Source organism: Carassius gibelio, chromosome A2 (assembly GCF_023724105.1).
Source record: "Carassius gibelio isolate Cgi1373 ecotype wild population from Czech Republic chromosome A2, carGib1.2-hapl.c, whole genome shotgun sequence".
Lineage (NCBI taxonomy): Eukaryota > Metazoa > Chordata > Actinopteri > Cypriniformes > Cyprinidae > Carassius > Carassius gibelio.
The window spans coordinates 18934042-18953378 of NC_068372.1; the positions used below are offsets into that span (position 1 = coordinate 18934042).

The 19337-nt window shown below is 36.9% G+C and overlaps 2 protein-coding genes across 2 annotated transcripts; one reads left to right on the forward strand and one right to left on the reverse strand.

Annotated features, from left to right (window-relative positions):
• The first annotated feature begins 560 nt into the window (after positions 1 to 560).
• LOC128029676 (dnaJ homolog subfamily B member 6) lies at positions 561 to 10085 on the forward strand. Its single transcript, XM_052617406.1, has 10 exons — positions 561 to 724; positions 4518 to 4603; positions 4786 to 4895; positions 5870 to 5932; positions 6081 to 6188; positions 6627 to 6794; positions 7000 to 7153; positions 7540 to 7610; positions 9458 to 9586; positions 9673 to 10085. Exons 2-10 carry the CDS (start codon positions 4536 to 4538, stop codon positions 9738 to 9740), a joined length of 939 nt encoding a protein of 312 aa, XP_052473366.1. The 5' UTR covers positions 561 to 724; positions 4518 to 4535; the 3' UTR covers positions 9741 to 10085.
• Positions 10086 to 18295, reverse strand: trpa1a (transient receptor potential cation channel, subfamily A, member 1a). The gene is made up of 26 exons (XM_052617412.1): positions 18066 to 18295; positions 17492 to 17642; positions 17193 to 17368; positions 16973 to 17080; positions 16789 to 16897; positions 16538 to 16683; positions 16314 to 16450; positions 16173 to 16221; positions 15972 to 16071; positions 15377 to 15477; positions 15048 to 15217; positions 14739 to 14903; positions 14493 to 14607; positions 14082 to 14248; positions 13914 to 14004; positions 13770 to 13829; positions 13453 to 13700; positions 13229 to 13382; positions 12857 to 12946; positions 11998 to 12167; positions 11777 to 11906; positions 11455 to 11637; positions 11302 to 11370; positions 11103 to 11207; positions 10767 to 10876; positions 10086 to 10479 (listed from the first exon to the last, which is right to left on the reverse strand). Exons 1-26 carry the CDS (start codon positions 18186 to 18188, stop codon positions 10263 to 10265), a joined length of 3444 nt encoding a protein of 1147 aa, XP_052473372.1. The 5' UTR covers positions 18189 to 18295; the 3' UTR covers positions 10086 to 10262.
• Between the last annotated feature and the right edge of the window lie 1042 nt (positions 18296 to 19337).

Consider the following 19337-nt stretch of genomic DNA (forward strand, 5'->3'; position numbering starts at 1 on the left):
ATTTTTAAAATCTGGCATTAATAATCTTCAACTCTATTAAAGTTATGTTAATATAGTATGCTAGTCTTTCTATTTACGTTTTTTTATTATTCATTAATGTAATTAGCCTATGTTTATTTCATTCTTGTTTTTTTATAAGGCTATTAGAGAGTTATTACTGACACTGTGATCTAGCCTATAACTCATCAACGACTGAACGCTGCCAGCAGAGGAGCCCAGAACGTCGCCAAGGAATCACAAGACAACTAAAAATAAATATAGGGATAACGTCATTTAATTTGTAGTTTGTAGTACAGAAGCATGTGATATCAGCTCTCCGGCCCGTGGATTAATTATATCGTTTATACATGCGTGTGTGGTCATATTAGGATCAGAAAACTTCCTGAATAAACACTGGCTTTTTTGAATAAATGGTTTAATAAACTCTTTTTGTTGTCGTTGTTTCTGGCTTTGTTCTATAAATTGTTTGTTTAAATCATTTGTATGTGTTTTTAACAGCTGTCAAACTCGTCCACTAAAATGATTTATCTCCTCAGAAAGACTGGAGCCAAAAGCGAATTACTCAAACAGGACGTGACGTCAAATCTAGCAAAAAAACCTAGAAGATTCGTGTTATTTCCGGACGCTTCGTTGCTGCTTGTCACATCAGTTCGATACAGCGTCGCACAGGCAGAGGTTAGCGAGCCAAAAACAGAGCAGCTGCCTCTGGCAGTGAAAATACAAGGTATGTTAAGCGTTAAATATGTGTCCAGGCTTAGGGTAGAGCTTTGCTTCTTTAGATAAATAATAATAAAACCTGCTCGCCCGCTCATAGCATTGATGCTAGCTGGCTAGCTCATCTAAAAGATGCCAAGGTTGCCAGGTCGAAAAATGAATAACAGCAAGTTATATCACTATTCAGATATATCCCTTTTTTTGGTCTGTTGAAAGTGTATGATAAAAAATGATTAAGCTTTTATTCAGTCTGGAAGACAGATAAAGTTCGTTTGGTGCTGGAAATTATACGATATTCAGCCTCGAAAACATCAATACATTCTTAGTGGATAAGTATATTTGTGTAAAAATTGCTTAATCTGACAAGTTTTAGAACGTAAAACTGAAAACCCATCGCAGTTTATTTGTTTTAATCCTCCTCGATATGTTGTAACGCTCAGTGGTGCCTTAGGCCAGGTAGGGACCGTCTATAAACACTGTGTGGAAGGATAAAACCATTTCTTACTGTTAACCAAACAAGATACATTTATGTATCAAGGTCTTTGATACCCAGAAAAATACACTTATAACGCTCACTTGAATTTAAATAAGAAACATGTAAACAAGATATGTTGTAGTGGTTGTTATTATATTATTACGATTTATAAATATATGAATAATAGGAAAAAACTGTTTAAATCAATAAATAAATCCATTTAAAAGAAATAGACATCATAGTATGTGACTTGTTACAGATTAAACAAACTTTTTTTGATGGTGGTTTTAGCCACAGGACTATAATAGAACACATACTATTAAAAATGAAACCAGTACATCAGTTAGTTTAAAATAAATACATGCTTGTCTCAACTTCAAAGGTTATGTCTTGTTACAGATTTCTCAAAGAACATTTTCCAGTTGTTTCCATTGTCAAAGGAGATGCAGAATTCATGCTATTGACATTCAAGAAAAGCTTGTGAAGCCTTCAATTGATTTTCCAGTATTACTGCCCCCTAGAGAAAAATACTTAAGGGTTTTTAAGTTGAAATTCAAACTTTTAATAAATTAATTTAAAATCAATACAGTCAGCTTCAATTTTCAGCTTCAAAAGGTGACTTGTTATTAGGGCTGCACAAATCGCAAAGGCATCACATCGCGATTAGGCAGAAGCTGTGATTGTAATGTGTATCTTTCATTGAAGCACGGTTCTGTGGTCAGCAGTAAATCTCCATCCAAAGGCCAGAGGGCGCTCTTGCGCTGAAATGCCTGAATCTCTGCAGCTGAATAAACAGACGATTTAACTGCTTTCATTCATTTAGCGTGACTAATAAACGCACGACTATTGTTTTTTTTTAAGTTCTTATTACAATTTTCATCATAATAAATTATATGAAAAGCTACTCGACATAGGCTTTATCACTGTTTAGAATACAAAGAACTATTGTGTGCCTTAATTATTCTGTTCAAGAAGCCACATCATCTCACAAAAGGGTTTATTTTAAACGCTTGACTGATGTTATGAAGTGAATCTGGAGTTGAAACGTTATTAAATGTGGTATTTTCACATGCTCTCAGATGGAGCAGCATTTACTAAACAGAGCCGTAGTTCACTGAGAAGATAGAAAGTGAAGAAAGAAAGAAAGTGAAGTGACATTCAGCCAAGTATGGTGACCCATACTCAGAATTTGTGCTCTGCATTTAACCCATCCGAAATGCACACACACAGAGCAGTGAACACAAACACACACACTGTGAGCACACACCCGGAGCAGTGGGCAGCCATTTATGCTGCGGCGCCCGGGGAGCAGTTGGGGGTTCGATGCCTTGCTCAAGGGCACCTAAGTCGTGGTATTGAAGGTGGAGAGAGAACTGTACATGCACTCCCCCCACCCACAATTCCGTCCGGCCCGAGACTAGAACCCACAACCCTTCGATTGGGAGTCCAACCCTCTAACCATTAGGCCACGACTTCCCAGATACACAAACATATCATTATCGCAGACGATTTCATAATCCTACAATTATATCATCTGCGATTATGAACATGATTTTGCATAGCTTGTCAGATAACTAAATGAAATAAAGTAAATGAAAGCAGGTGATTGAGATTTACTGCTAATCACAGAACCGACTTTACTGACTAAATGCACATGACAATCACGATTAATCACATTCGATTAATCGTGCATCCCTACAGTTACTGTGTCCTAGAAGAACATCTCCATGCAGATTTTACTCTCATATGTAAATCAGGATTTGGGATGGAAGTCTATATGTATTTTACATACATTTATTACATTACAATCTTGTTATCATTTAATCTGTATCACGTATGATATTAAAACTTAAATCGTTTAATTTAGGATTTAGTAACAGCTTTGAATGCCAAATGTGAATGTATTTATCTATTTTGTTCCAAAATTAAAATATTATAATTCTTAATAACATAATTATTATTCTTTACAATACCTAGCATTTGTTGTTTAGCAAATGAGAGATGAGTGTTTGTGCGTGTGCATTTCAAGGTCTTTTGTGTACAGGGTTTTTTTTTTTTTTTTTTCAACAGTTAAGCTTTTGGATGTGGAACCATTTAATATTTTTTTCTCTCCGTTTTGAACTTTGTAGATGGCCCCTATCCTGTGCCATAACGTTGTAAAACTGAGTTGCCATACATCAAGGCAGAAAAAGACACATACACAACTCAGTGTGTTCTCTTCAACATTTAAAAACAATTTAAACAAAGCACGTTTTTTGCCATTATACTAAATCTTTAATGATCTTTTAAAGTTTTTCAAGGCTGAATATCTGTCTAATATCCAACATCAAACCAACTTTATCTCAGTGTCAGGAAGGTATTAATGGGATTTATTAATATTGTTGGTAGTTGGCTAGCTTGTTGAACTAGAGAAGCTTCAAAGAGAGAGTTCCTCCGGACATGAACAGTCTGTGTTAATTTACTCACCCTTATTTTCTTCCAAACCTGCATGATTTCTTTCTTCTGCGAAACACAAAAATAGATATTTGTCAGAATGGCCGCCTCAATCATTATTCACTTTGATTGCATGTTTTGTTCAAAAATGAAAGCGAATGGTTACAGAGACTTTCATTCAGCCAGACATTTTCTTTTGTGTTCCACTGAAGAATGTTAGTCATACAGGTTTGGAAGAACAAAAGAATAAGCAAAACATTAGGCTACAAAATTTCTTTCATTTTTGTAGGTGAACTATGCCTTTGTTGTTTTTATTCAGTCTATTTTAGTGGCTGTCTATTTGCAATGCACCAAAAATAATTGTTCATAAATGTATTTTATCATAGTGTTAATGGGGTAATGGCAATGTGACATCCAAAGCACGTTGCTGTCTCTTATTTTGCACGTGTCCTCCTCTACCAGCACTGAAAATGTGTGTTGTGTGTAAACAAACTCATCATGACATGAAACAATGCAGTGATTGAGAGGTGTACAGAAAAATATTATTCAAAAGCTCATTGTATCATATTTGGAAATTCACATTTTAACATGATTTTTCAAAAAAAAAAAAAATTCTGTGGATAATCAAATAAAGTTGCTTCAGTCCTGTAAATATTCATCTTTAAATAGTAATAACAGTAAAGAAGTTATTCATATATTTATTTGATAAAAATCAATAAAGATTTCACAGTAAGATTGAATACAACAGGTTTTTCAGCTAAGTTTTGATCTTAAACATTTAAAGGACTTAGAAATTCATGCACCATATTAAACTGTATGATTTATAAAGTCATAGTGCCTGCAGAATTGTGCTAATAATTCTTATATTTTTGTTTATCCACCTTCTGATTGCCAGCCATTGAAGTCGGTGCCCATGGATGACTATTATTACCATGTTCTAGGGGTGCAGAGAAATGCATCTCCAGATGAAATCAAAAAAGCGTAAGCTTCATCTTTGGTTTCATTTAGTCCTATTAATATCCCTAAAAATTGCTTCCTTTTTAACATGTAAAAGTAATTCAAATGTAGAATATAGAAGCATTAATGATTTTTTTGCTTGTGTTAAATGTGGTATTCTGCCCGTCTTGTCTTATTTATCACTCCATCATGTATTTCTTTTGTAGTTACAGGAAACTAGCTCTCAGGTGGCACCCAGATAAGAATCCAGATAACAAGGATGAGGCAGAAAAGAAGTTTAAAGAGCTTTCAGAGGCTTATGAAGTCCTTTCAGATGGTAAGTCCTAACATAAGGAACTTTAAAAGGCTAATAAAAACAAAATGCTCATTTACGGCTTTTCATTTAAGATATTTACCTCAAAATATATATTTTTACCTTTGAAAATATAATATAATGGCCTGAAAGAAATCCTTGAGCCTGTTGAGCCTTTCTAAAAATTGTGCTAGCAGTAACAGTTAAAGTTTTAAATGAGCTATATCAAATGGGTTTGGGCAATGTCTACCAAACTGGCATCTGACGATGTCTACAGTGAATCCATATGCAGAAAGGCACGGAAAACAAATAACGCATTATACTGAGCCACTAAAGAGACATGGTTAGCCGCTTGCTAGCGGTAGACTGTTATATTACAGTACCTGAAAGTTCACTTACCACATACATAGAGGAAGGAGAGATAACTGAGAGGACAATGGCGAATGATTTGTAGATCCTGAGCACCAATGAGAAAAATCGAATCTTGTAAAATGTGTGGTACTACTGCCGCCCCGTAGTATAGAGCCTGTGTGTTGCGAATCTTGAAAGTGAAAGTAAAACGAGAGTGCACATTCAAAAGTGTTTTCAATGTCCTGCATATTAGTAGCTGCCTGATGCCTGCAATTTATAAACCATAATTACCCATTGATATAATTGCGAGAGAAAGTATTGAATTATTTTTTCTAAACAAAGCCTTATTTGTCTTGGACAGACTTTGAGACACTCCTTTATAAAGAGGGGTTGTGTTCAGCAATTGTAGCCGCTGCGTTTTATGATAAACATTTTTCAAATTAAAAAAAATGAATAATGCTTGATTTTACTGCAGCCACTGTGTCTGGTGCTTTCAAGGTGTGAATTAGGGCTGGTGCATGAGTAATATAATTACCAGGTTACTGACAGCTGCCGTGAAAACGATTTATATGGTCTTTCACATTTTATGTTAGTATTTTTGCTTAACTATGAGAACATTGCTTAACTCTTGGTTTACTCTCCTTCAGCAAACAAAAGGAACTTGTACGATCGATATGGAAAAGAAGGCTTAACTCCAGGTGGAGGTGGAGGTAAATTGCATCCTACAGTGATTTTTAATGATATGGTGTTTGATCCTAATTAATTCCTATTTTGTAATAAATATAAGTATATAAAGGATATGACAATATGCCAAGTCTGTTATGTTTGAACCTGTCACTTTTTTCTTCATTTGGACAGGAGGAGGAAGAGGACACTTTAATAATGACCACTTTTTCACATTCCGCAATCCAGAGGATGTATTCAGGGAATTCTTTGGTGGGCAAGATCCATTTGCCGAATTCTTTGGTGAGTTTGTATTTACCGTGTTTTTTTTTTTTTTTTTTTGTGTGTGTGTGCCTTCATTGGCAAAGTAGATTTTCTCACGCAATTCCATAGACCTTATGTGCCAGAGAAGAATTACTTCAGAATTTTGTAATTGAACTTCAGTTTTTGCAGTAACTTAGTGTTTTTCTATAGCATTGCTGTTGAAGAGTCATTAGATGGTGAATTGGATTTACTTAATGTAGAGTCAAAAATGTATCATGAGCATTGTAATGTTTGAAACAGATGTCATAAACAAATAGATCGTGAAGCTTTTAAAATGAGCGGTTCATTCATAAATCTGTAAGGTTTTACCTTCATGCTGTGGAAATACAATCTGGAAGACAGGAGACGTCAAACACAACACTGAAAAGGGGCGGAGCTACATAAGGTCTATAAAAGCTACATTCTTTACATTTTTAGGTGGCGATCCATTTGACAATGACTTCTTTGGTGGCGGTCGACATCACCACCATCACCAACACCACCACCACCAGCGGGGCATGAGCAGGAGCCGAACAGGAGGGTCCTTCTTTGGGGGCTTTGGGGGATTCCCACCTTTTGGGGCAGGATTTTCATCTTTTGATGCAGGTCAGATGTTACAAATGTGTTTGTGCTTCAATTCAAAATCTTTTCAATTAATGTAAAAGTGTAAACACAAACTGCTCAAAATAAAGAGAAAAACCAGTTCCAAAATAAATCAAAAACTTGTACTAGAAGTCAAATGTCAACTTTTTTATTTTTTTTTTGTGCCAAAGTATTTCTTTTTTTCTTTACTTTTTTTTTTTTTCATTAGGTTTCTCTCCCTTTGGGCTTATGGGAGGAGGTGGATTTACTTCTTTCTCTTCAACTTCATTTGGAGGAGGTGGAGGTGGTGGAAGCATGGGCGCCTTCCGCTCTGTGTCAACCTCCACTAAATTCATCAATGGCAGGAAAATCACTACAAAAAGGTAGACCTCTTTCCAGAGTTGTAATTTATCAATTTTATTTTTAACATATTTTCTATGGTTCTGGTATCATCTGCTTTTAGTCATTTTTAGCTGTACAGAACAGCTCATTATGCTGCTTGAGACTGCAACCTGGTATTTATTTTCTTTTTTGCATATAGTTTATTATTATGTATTGTATTAATTTTTCACCATTTACTGCACTTTTATTTTTTTTCTAATTGTCTACCTATGCCATCTAATGAATCAGAAGTCTCACACATGCACATGAAATAGCTTACAGTCATGTTACAAAATAAGGTGGATAGGTTTGAGATATAAAAGCAACGTCAAACCAATATATAAGCAACATTTCCCTGTAATTGATAGATGTGCTGTTGTTTCTGTAGAATCATCGAGAATGGACAGGAACGTGTGGAAGTGGAAGAAGATGGACAGTTAAAATCTATAACCGTAAATGGTAAGGAACAACTGCTGCGATTGGAACACAATTAAGATAATGGAGCCCTTTCTGCACAAACTTGAGCTCAAACAATGTTAGTACTATCTTTCAGATGTCTGTACATTGCATTTGTTTTTTACTTTCTTCATTTTTAGACTTTTGCTTCTGAACAATTTTTTGTTTATATATTTATAAATGGGTACTGTCAGTATCTTACACAGAATATGTGTCATTTTACTTGTATTTGGGACCATAATGTGAGAGTAGTTTTTCTTTCCGCAAGCACTTTGTGTTACAGTGTCTTCATGAATGCACATAGCATTTTCAGTAGTGCTTTGGGCTGAAAGGAGAAAGAGGATTGTGCATTGTGCATGATTTTACCAACTGTGTGGAGTGTGAAATTGGAGTATGTAACCTTATAGCAACTTGTCTTATTAATTTGTTAAACATATTTGTAAATGCTGTTAGAGTGCTAGATTCAATGTACTGATATGCAATTTTTATTAATGTTAATTAATGAAAATGTTTTGTTTATTTTTTTCTCATTTTTGCATGTAAGACAACAAATGTTGTTTTTAGTTGTAATGTTATTACTAAATAAGCTGATGAGAATCGGAGTAAATAATATAACTGATTTATTACCATTCAAGGAACCTTGTACTTTGTAAAATAATCTGAACCTAAATAAATGAGTTTCATCCTTTTTGGGGATGTGGCAGCTCTGCAGTCTGTAATTTTGCTTGAACTGAGAGTGATCTTTGATTTTATTTCAAATCCAATCATTACAGGAGTGTGTTGAGGCTCGTTTGCTAAAACTAACAATGCTCTACTCTTTTATACCAAAATATGTGGAGTTTAGAGTGAGTAATATTTTTACCTCAACTCTATTTTTTTAATTTATGTTGATCATTATTAAAGGGTTACTCCACCCCAAAATGAACATTTTGTCATTAATCACTTACCCCTGTCGTTCCTTACCCGAAAAAGCTTAATTTGTCTTCGGAACACAATTTAAGATATTTTAGATGAAAACCAAGAGGTTTATGACTGTCCCATAGACTGCCAAAGTTACTCAAGTTGCACTGTCAAAGTCCAGAAAAATATGAAAAGCATCGTCAGAATAGTCCATCTGCCATCAGTAGTTCAACCGTAACATTATGAAGCGACCAGAATACTTTTTGTAAGTGAAGAAAACAAAAATAACAACTTTATTCAACAATTCCTTTGTCAACAAGTCTCCTCTGTCTCTCTCCATATCACCGTATGCTGTGTGTGCTCTTCTGTGTCAGCTACGCCACAAAGATGCGCTGTTTCTACGTGTATTTATGCCTTGATTTGAAAGAAAACAGCACGTCCTTGTGGTGCGGCTGACACAGAAGAGTGTAGGCAGTTTGAGTGATGTGGAGAGACTGTTGACAAAGAATTGTTGAATAAAGTCGTTAATTTAGTTTTCTTCGCAAACAGTGTTCACATTACGGTTGAACTACAGATGGCAGATGGACTATTCTTATGATGTCTTTCATACTTTTCTGGACTTTGACAGTGTAACATACTTGGCAGACTATTGTGAATTTCATAATGCGGAATAACTAAATTGGTTAGCTGTTGCTTTTTAATGTCCTTGACCAAATGAAGCTGGCTGCAGTGCTACCAGAATGCATGGCTAACTAAACTAACAAGCTTTGTGATTTGTGTTTTATGCTCTCTAAATGCATCTCTGTCTCTGGATGTAGTATACATGACACAGAATTATCCTCATCAAAACAGACAGTAAAATAAATTAAAAGTGGTTCTTTTTAAATTAAATACAGACATTAAAATAGTGCTCTCCGGCCTTCTAAACTAAACCACACTCCTCTCTCTAGGAAAAGCCCAGGAGATAGGCATGCTGGAGGGTCACAGACAGAGGAAGGAGCTCCCTGACTCCTCTTCCTCCTCACATTCTGCAAGGCAGTCAGCTCAGAGAGAGGAGCAAAATAAAACTACAGGCAAAGGTCAGAAGCCTATTTCATATTCCGTGTGAGATTCCTGCAGCTCGAGCATGAACCTTGTGATACTTAAAAGTTATGTATCTCAACAGAGCAAACTGGAGTCAAGAGGAAGAGAATGACGATGAAGGGAGAGACCAAAAAGACCAAAGAGTCCTAAATTTGTCTCTGCATCTAAACTCATAGGACTGATAGTCTGACATACTGTAGCAGTGGATATTCTGTCGAGGTTGGGGAAAACTCGCTAGCATTTTTGTTGTTGTTGTTGTTGTTGTTTGTTATTTTTTAGATGCAAAGGTCAAATTTATTATTTTACATTTTTTATGCCGATACTAATTGATAACAAATAGTAAATCATCTGCTCTGAAGAACTGTGACTGATTCGTAAATAAAAAAAACTGAACTGTGCAAGTAAGCATTTCTGATTCACATGATCCCCACAATTTATTAATGAACAAAACCAATGTACAATGATTTTCATTAATAAAACATGTCTTCAGTTTCATTTATGGTCAAACTTGTAACATTTAACACACTCCTTATAGACACAATGCTAGATGCTTGGGATTTGGTTTCAGCCTTGGTTGTTAGTTGTACAGAAGCAAGGTCACACTGAGAAATATGAGCCACATCATCACAGTTTATGAGTAAATATAACGACTCTGTTCAAACAATGGCTTGTTCATGACGTTTTCATGAATTTGCAGACTCCCTTCTTTCTGGCGGTCACTGCCCTGAGCAGTGGACCCCATTTGCTCCTACTGAGGAGTTTCTCTCTCAGTTCTTGAAAGACTGGGGGTCCGTCATGTTCCTCTGCCTCAGAGCTGATCTCCATCTTCTGCACTATAAGCTTTAGCAGGTTGTGTTGCTTTTCCATGGAATCTGACATCTCCCTCATCCTGAGAAGATTCACAGCACACGGTCAAGATAAATTAAATGTACTGTAGATGAAAATCACACCTTACAAAACTGTTTTATGAAGTTTTTGTCTATCAGCTGAACAATCGATATGTTGTTAAACAACAGTACATTTCACTGAATGCACTACTTGCATCCCTTACAGCTTAGATTTTATTCCTGTCAAGAATTAAATATGGTTTTACCCTGGCTAAGGTATTCTGGGTTTGATTCAGGAACTGCTTCACTTAAATTTGGCTGAAGAAGTTTTGCGTCAGATTGGTGTTACCTGTATTTCTGTTTGGTTAGCTCCCGTTCCAGTGGAGTTAACTGGGAGATTGTAGGACTGAGACGGGTCCTGGACTTCCTCACCTCATTCCCACAGAAAAACCATCTTTTCTGTTCACAAACAAATTAAATCTGCCTTAACGAGTGATGGAACGTAACTGCATTTTTTTATTTTATTTTATTTTTCATAAAATGCTTTATATAGCTTTATATGTTGGAGTTTGATTCTGTTATTTGAAAGCATGCATTGTTTTACCATATACCGCACAATTATTAAAGTTGGTTTGCCCTTTGAAACATGAAATTATCTTATCATTATTGTGTTGTGCTGTCTGACCTTTCCACTGAAGCATTTGTTTGGGAATTCTCTGACGGTGACCTGGTCCACCCGTTTCATAAACCAATAGGGAAGCCTCTCTTCTAGATTAGTGTGAAGTTCAATCTGTGGAGTAGAAGGACAACAAATAATTGCTTTTAGAGGGGGGAAAATATTCTTATTATTAGGACACAGTATTAGTGTGTTGGTGCTGAATTACCTGCATTGCAATCCTCTTCAAACATGCATTTGTCTGAACCTCTGCTATGTCACCGACAGCCAAACCAATCTGAACTCAAAATATAGGAGGTTAATATGTAATAGTGGAACTTTTAAGATATTTAATTCAGATCTTATTTTCTTTAGGACTTACCAGAAGGTTCATGAGAAGAATGGGCACAAGTAAGACAAACCAAACGAAGATTGCCAATGTCAAAAGGGGGAAAGGAAGGTCTCCTTGCAGGAAGGGTTTCAAGAAATTGTCCTGGTAGTTGATTTCTCCCACCATCATGACGAAGGTCTGCAGCAGTGACAGGAAAATCCTCCCGAAATGTTGCTGCAAAATTAATTCATGTATTAAACTTAACCAATACAGCTAAACATTCAAGCTAGTGTTCCAAAATGTCCACAACTTGTAATATTAGTCTTTTATTAAGTTCACCGTAATTATCATTAAGTAACAGTTACATACACACCTGTTCGATCATCAAGGCATAGAAGGCCAATGCAAATCCCAATATCAAGTAAAAGAACAGCAAAATAATGCTCAGGAGCGTCCGTGAGATCTCCCGAAACATTACCACATAAATACCGATCCGTTCAAACCTAAAGACATGAGAGACACAGAGAAGACTTTGAAGATTGTATGAAGTGCTTCTGCTCTCTGGATGTATTAGTCCCTCTAGCAGGCCAATACCGCTGGAGATAGAGGAGGAGATTCATCCAGGAGGCCAGAGCTGCCAGTACTCCAGCCTGCCAGTGCCAGGAACTCTTCACGTTCAGCAGCAGCGGCACCACAAACACCAGAGAACAGATCGCAGCGCCCCAGTCCATGTAGTTAGACAGATCCTGCAAATAATTCACCCGCTTGCAAAGAAAGACAAGACAGTTTAAATTAATAGGCTCACAGTACATTTAATTGCAGATTTTTTCAAGCACATGAAGTGGTGAAGCTGTCAACTGATAAGATTAGCATCCTCAAAATTATATTACATTGCACTTTATGCATTACCATCATCTTTATTAGTATTGTTATTACACTGTAACTCAGGCGTGTCGCTCTTCTCGTTACTCAACTGACCAATTAGAAGATTGCGAGAGAAATTGAAAGAAACTTCCACATCTTGCCAAAATGTTGATGACATCTAGATTATTCAGAATCTCGAAACATGTAAACTTGACAAAACACACGTCGACTAAACTTGGGGTAGGCATATAACTTAATTTTACCACAATGATGGAGTTCTTCTATGCAAAAGGTTAGTAAATGTTAGATAAAATCCATGTTTATGTCTATAATTGTGTTTTGTGTACATTATTGACCATTTATGTTGTGTTGGTGATCGCTGAGATTATAACGCGTTATTAATTAAGAACGTCTTTTGCGTAGGATCATAATTTTTAGAAAATATAATATAAAAATCTAACCGGTTACATGCAGTTATTGGTTTGATCAGTATCAACTCTGCAGATCAAACATTTCCGCAAGACGGTCCATTCAGTTGCTTGCTTGCTTATTTGACTACATACAGGTAAGACTGGAAATATAAACAAACCTGTTGAATTATTTGCAGGATCTCTTTCCCAACTGCATACATATTCATTGCAAGAACCAGGAACATACATGCTGTGATTACATAGGATTGCTGTATAGAAAGAGAAGTTGCGTAATAGTAGTTTTTTCTTCTTCTTCGACTTTCTTGATTAATTGCTTTAGTACAAGGTTCCTCAAATCTTGCCCTGGAGGGCCAATGCCTTGAAGAGCTTAGCTCCAACCCTAATCAAACACACCTGAGCAAGCTCATCACAGTCTTCAGGATCCCTAGAAAATCACACGTGAGTGAGTTTGATCAGGGTTTGAGCTAAACTCTGCAGGGCAGTGGCCCTCCACGACTCTATTTGAGAAACTCTGCTTTAGTATATTGTACCTTGTACAGGGACGTGCAGACCATGTTGACTGATGTGACATTTCTTGCAGTGACCAGTGTGGGCTTCAGGTTCACAATGAGATACGTTAGAGGAAACACCCCCAGCGCATACACCGTCATATTGAGCAGATGTGCTTTGATCCCATAGGCATTCCTGTAGAACAAAACGTTCTTTAGCTCGGGATGCTGAGATATCAAAATATGAGATTCAGGTTTCCACTTACCATTTCATCTCCAAATATTTCTTGCAGACCGGATGTGTCAGCAAACTGACACGGTTAAAATTCACCATAGCCTGTAGCGGAGACACATTTTCTGAACGTGGCCATTCACAACTAACACAGCTATAACATAGGTTTTGTAAAGTACCCACATTTAGTGCACTGAGAGGTTTGTAGGTGTTGTCTTTTTTCATGCCTGTCTTTTTAAGGTTTTGCAGTGGATGCTGAAGCCACCTGAAATTGTACTCAATCTGGAGAACACACAAAGCGTTAGCTGTAGAGGTTGTTACCTTATGCATCCAGTACAAAAGGAAACTTACGTAGTAATTGGTGCTGTTAACATCTTCCTCTGATTCCTTTATGCAGGAGTCTAGAAGATGCTGGGGAAATATGCAATGCCCTGCTGGTTAGAGGGTTCAACCTTCAATTTAAGTGTCAGGCTTAAGCGGCAGTAGAAAACTCACTTTAAAGGAGTCTGGAAGAAACTCAATCATGTCCATGACAATGCAACGTTTGGATGAGTTTGGTTTGTACGTTGTCATCGCCTCTACACATCTTTATTCAACAAAGAGGAGATAAGTGAAGAAACTGGGAAACACATTATAACATTTCTAGAAATTGGCCAAGCTGACCTGTCACTCTCGATCACAGTATTGGTGACCTCCTTCCTCCCGTTATGTACTGCCTCATGCAAGAAAGACGCATCATTCTTGTTGAGGAGGATCTTGGCCCCTCTGTATAACAGCAGTCTTACTGTTGCCACATGACCTGCTCTAGCAGCCAGATGCAAAGCTGTGTTCTAAAAGAGATCAATATCCTTCCTCAGTTTATTTCTTAATCTCTCTCTCTCTCTCTCTCTCTCTCTATATATATATATATATATATATATATATATATATATATATAAAAACTCTTACTGACACCTTTATATACATTCTCTATAAACAACTTGCAGTAGCCTACAGTTGGTTCCAAAGAACAACAAAAAATCTGTTACAGTGACCAAGTTGTTTCAGAAATTTTTAGCAAATTAGGCAAACTACCCCATCTCCATCAGTCTTGTTTAGAAGTTTGATGTTAGATGTCAACAAAGTGTCCATGGTCTGTGTGTATCCTTCAGATGCAGCATGATGAAGGCATGACCATCCTCTATAGTCACTAAACATAAAGCATATAAGTAAAGTATGCATGCAAATTTGACATTGCTCAATAGCATCATACTGAAAGTGTGTAAAGCAGGGTTCTTGAATTTGATTTCACTAAAAAGTGAATTGTGCATGCGCTTGTACCTGTGAAACAGCGCCCCCCTGCGTAGGAGAAGCTCGACTACTTTCACGTGACCTCCGCGAGATGCCAGATGCAGTGGGGTCAGTCCTTTCTCATCCCCCTCATTCAGCAGTCTGGTGTCAGTCACCATCTCCAAAAGCCTGTGGCATGTGTTAATCCTCCCATATCTCATCAGAAACAAAAAAAAATGCACCTTACTACAATATGTATTTGCTGCTTTCCTTCAGTTTTATTTGAGAAGACTGGCAAATGCAAATGCACTTTTCTGTTTTCTTATTGCCATTCCCGAATCTTTACAGTAACATACTCACTCGGCCGCAAAATGAAGTGCAGATTTCTTCTGTTTGGACTTCTGATCCAGCGAGACCTCTAACCCCAGCATGTTCTTCACAGACTCTGGTATTCCCAGTCTGCAGGCGTAATGGAGAGGAGTACAGCCCTCAGTATCCTCATCATTGAGAAGCTCTCTCACACTCTCGTGCTGTGGAGAAATCAAAGGGACTTTAATCAACTTCACACAATCTTCTACCGCTTTTTAATGGAACTAACAGTAGAGGGCAGCAGTGGCTTATGTTTCGCTGTGAGAACGAGTTATTCAGTGAAACATGGGCACGGTCTCTTAAAGCCCTGTGCGTTTTACCTGCAGTACCTCTGTGGGCAGGTTTTTCAGACCCCTGGGCTGCAAGATGGCCAGATGCAAGAAGTTGCATCCAGATTTGTCTTTTTTCTTCAGATCAGCTCCTACAAACCAAATAGACCAGTTTGTTAGTGTTATTTCTTATTATTATTTAGATGCTTCTAATAAATAAGACATTAAGACAGTGGTTCTTAACCAGAGGGCCTGAAAATCCTTTATTTAATTCAGTGTTCCTGTTCAAAAATGACTGGCCTTTTGTGGAAATCTCTCAGTATTCTATGCTATCACCAGATCTTGGATTCAATCCTTTTGTTAACTTGTTTTTAGTTTTAGTTTTTTTGTCTTCAGTTAGCACAGATACCACAGAATTGATTCCAAAAGCATTTTTTATAAGACTGGCTATTTTTTTGACTGGGATCACAAGTGCAACAAGGTGTTGGAAAATGTCACCCTCACTGTTGTCTACAGTGGGGTCCTTGGAATCAAAAAGGGAAAGGTGAGAACAACTGTTATAAGATGTAAAATTATCACAATAATTAGAATAATTATTATAAATAATAATGAACTATAAATATTGGTGTTCATTTAATAAGGTTACCATGGGAGAGGAGCAGATTGACAGTTCTCCATGCTCCGCAACTTGTTGCCAGAAGAAGTGGAGAATGGCCTTTGCAGTCAACAAAATCAATGTCAGCACCCTGCGGAACGATATTATCTGGCTTTACAGTAATTTTCAGAATTTCATGTTTCATTTTACTAGCACAGTCATTTCACTTTCAAACAACTGCAGTTGCCATACCTGTGATATAAGGTACTCAGAGAGTTCAAAATGATCAAAAATGGCTGCTCTGCAAATTGAAAATAAACAAGGAGAGATTTTTCAGATACGCTGGTTTGTTTAGTTTCGTTCAGTCAGGTTTAGTGGGTAAAGTTTAAGTACTTATGTAGAGGTGTCTGGTTGGCCCCATCAGTGATGTTGATAAGATCGCACACTTTATGATAAGCCGAGAGCATGACTTTAACAACCTCAATGGCGCCTTGACTACATGCAAAGTGGAGAGCAGTGGATTTATCACACTGTAAAATAAAAAAATAATAGGTTACCAAATTACCTGATTAGACTTTGTCTGTTGGTGTCTGTTTAAGGACAAAATCCTCCATTACCTGCTGCTGGTCAATTTTCGCTCCATATGCAATGCAGAGTTTAATGATGTCAAGATTTCCTCCACGTACAGCCAGGTGAAGTGGACTACTGCAAGATTTATCCACATAGTTCACATGGGTGTCAATAGACAGACCAACTTCTTCTCCTGTGGAAAATGAGAAACAAAAGACACTTGGTTTTTAGGCTCGAAGCACTAATATAATGTTTCGGGCTCAGAATACACAGTCGGTTAAGTGATACAAAATCTCACCTTTCAGAAGAATGACCTCCATGGATTTCTTAGCTCCAGCAAAAGCAGCAGCATGAATCGCAAAATGACCTAGCTTGTTCTGACGGCAGAACTTGGCACCATGTTTGTACTGAAAGAGAGACATCGATCATATGGCTGTTCATCAAAAAACAGAGAATATTTCAAACCATTCAAACCAACTTACCAGTATGACCAGAGCCTCATGGTTGTCCAAAGAAGCAGCTAAAATGACAGGCGTGTTTCCCATGTCACCTTCCAGGTTCACATCGGTTTGTTTATGCGAGACAAGTTGCTTTTTGAAACCAAAAGTTTAATTATGTAATCTTCATAGAGAGGCTAAATATATTGCTTCCAATGAAAAACACAACTATGGACAATAATAATATAATACTAGGCTGACTTACCTCTAACACGAAATTTTTACCCATGCTGACTGCCATATGTAGCGGTGACTGTTGGCTGTTGTTTAGGATGTTAGGATCTGCTCCCAGAGTCAGAAGCAGAGAGCAGCTTCCTGGCTGGTCCTTCTGCACAGCCCAATGAAGAGGTGTGTTCCCCTCCTCATCCCTGGCATTGAGCTCTGCAGTGTCAAAAATGAGATTTTTATTTTGATTTAGTTTAGCTTCTTTACAGCAATAGTTTACACTTGTATTCTGTCATTAATTCAAACTAAAATACATGTCTAAAGGTGTGGTTCTATTACCTTGCTGTCCAGTGATCTGCACTATTAGTCTGATGATGCGAAAGTGTCCCATGGATGCAGCGTAGTGCATTGGGCTGGCACCGGTGTTGTCTCGTATGTCCAGGTACCTGGTGTGCTTTTCCAGAGCGACTACATTTCCTTGCTTAGTCCACTGCGTTTAAAATTCAGTCATGGGGAACGTTAGACCACCTGCACAAGCTGTCATCTCGCAGTACTATCAGACACGGGAAACTGAAAGGCATGGCACAGAATGCTCCCTCTCTGAAAAGTTATCCAATATTTTCTATTGCATTATATGAAATTAATCCATTTATTTACAAAGGACACCTTCAATTGAATAAATACATATGACTGTTTCCACAAAAATATTAAGCAGCACACCTGTTTTCAACATTGATAATAAGAAATGTTACTTGAGCAACAACATTAGAAGGATTTCTGAATGATCACATGACACTGTAATTTTGCAATCAAAGCAAGAAAAAAAAAACACTATCGAAATCTTGATCCCAAATTTGTTAGAGGTATATGTATAATTTCTGTATAAATTAGTGAATTTAGATGAGCTGAGTACCTCCAATACATTTGCAGACATCTGGTTGCTCTCGTCTCCATCCATTGCACTATCGAATGACTGTTGTCTAGATTTCGACTCAGCTTTGGAGATGTTTGTCATTTCTGCACTTTCTTTAGTCATCCTGCAAGTCAACTATGAAAAAAACAAGAGAAAAGGTCATTTATTGTTATACGTCCCATCATATTAACCTTTCAAAAATAAAAGTTTCAACAGATCAGAGCATCAGATAAACAACACACAAACAAAAGAAGAAGAAGTTGCAGAGGCCCATTCTTACCCATTTGGAATCTCCTATGTATTGGTTTGTGTGTGGCTTTTTTGCTATCAGTGAGTTGGTTTTTATAGTGTGGTTAGATGTGTCCTGGTTATCAGATTACACTGCTTCACTAAGAGAGAGAGCGCAATAGAGCCTTTACTATTTTTCTGATGCAGCCAGCTCGTTCCTAATGAGACTAACTGGTGCACTTAGAAAAGAGCAAATACGTTAGTTTATGGATGCCGAGAATCAAGTTCCACAAGCTATATTACATTATGAGGTTTTATGTATGAAAGGATATTATTGTTATTCTCTTTAATTCATGTTAATTATATTTTATTAACATCATCCATCTTTTTTCTCAAGTAATTCAATAAATAAAGCATTACTTGTGAGATTTGTAAATATCATTCTAGGATTTAGGAGTTGAAAGGTTACATATTACCATCAGAGTGGTCCATTTTAAGTCTACGATCATTTCCTGTGAGTACTTCAGAGGCATAAACCCCTGGTTATGTTCATGGGTCATTACTGTTCATGAAGATCATTTTTGTGAGCAGTACAATTAAAGCCTGGCGATACAGTATTGTTGTATCTCCCTACAAAATATGACAAAAACTAAACTATGTAGATATTGTTTTATTACAATCATGTTATTTGGAGCAGAACCACCAAATCATGTGAGGATTATTTTTGTTAATAAAGCAAACATCTTATGTTTAATCTAATTATTAGCATGTGTAGATTGTTGCTTTACTTACAAACACTAAACCAAAGTGTTTTTCTTCAAAGCACAAATTTAATGTTTAATGTTATTTCAACATAATGAAGATTGCCTAGCGTTACCTAAGCAAAAATAAAAATCTCTTGACTGCAAATGGTCCAATACAGTTCAGTTCCTTTCTGTTATAAGATTAAAAGGTATAACGTTTCAATATCTAGTTACAGTACATGATAATTATTGATTTTATGATCTGATCTTATCATATTTGTAAACATTTGCAGATGGGGGC

Excerpts from the sequence above, each read along its gene's own strand:
- LOC128029676 (XM_052617406.1), top strand. The coding sequence starts at position 4,536 with ATGGATGACTATTATTACCATGTTCTAGGGGTGCAGAGAAATGCATCT. Across the intron at positions 4,604-4,785 it reads CCAGATGAAATCAAAAAAGC|TTACAGGAAACTAGCTCTCA; the intron begins GTAAGCTTCATC and ends TTTCTTTTGTAG. Across the intron at positions 4,896-5,869 it reads TTATGAAGTCCTTTCAGATG|CAAACAAAAGGAACTTGTAC; the intron begins GTAAGTCCTAAC and ends ACTCTCCTTCAG.
- trpa1a (XM_052617412.1), bottom strand. The coding sequence starts at position 18,188 with ATGACTAAAGAAAGTGCAGAAATGACAAACATCTCCAAAGCTGAGTCG. Across the intron at positions 16,451-16,537 it reads CGAAAATTGACCAGCAGCAG|TGTGATAAATCCACTGCTCT; the intron begins GTAATGGAGGAT and ends TTTATTTTACAG. Across the intron at positions 10,480-10,766 it reads CTAACCAAACAGAAATACAG|GATGAGGGAGATGTCAGATT; the intron begins GTAACACCAATC and ends GAATCTTCTCAG.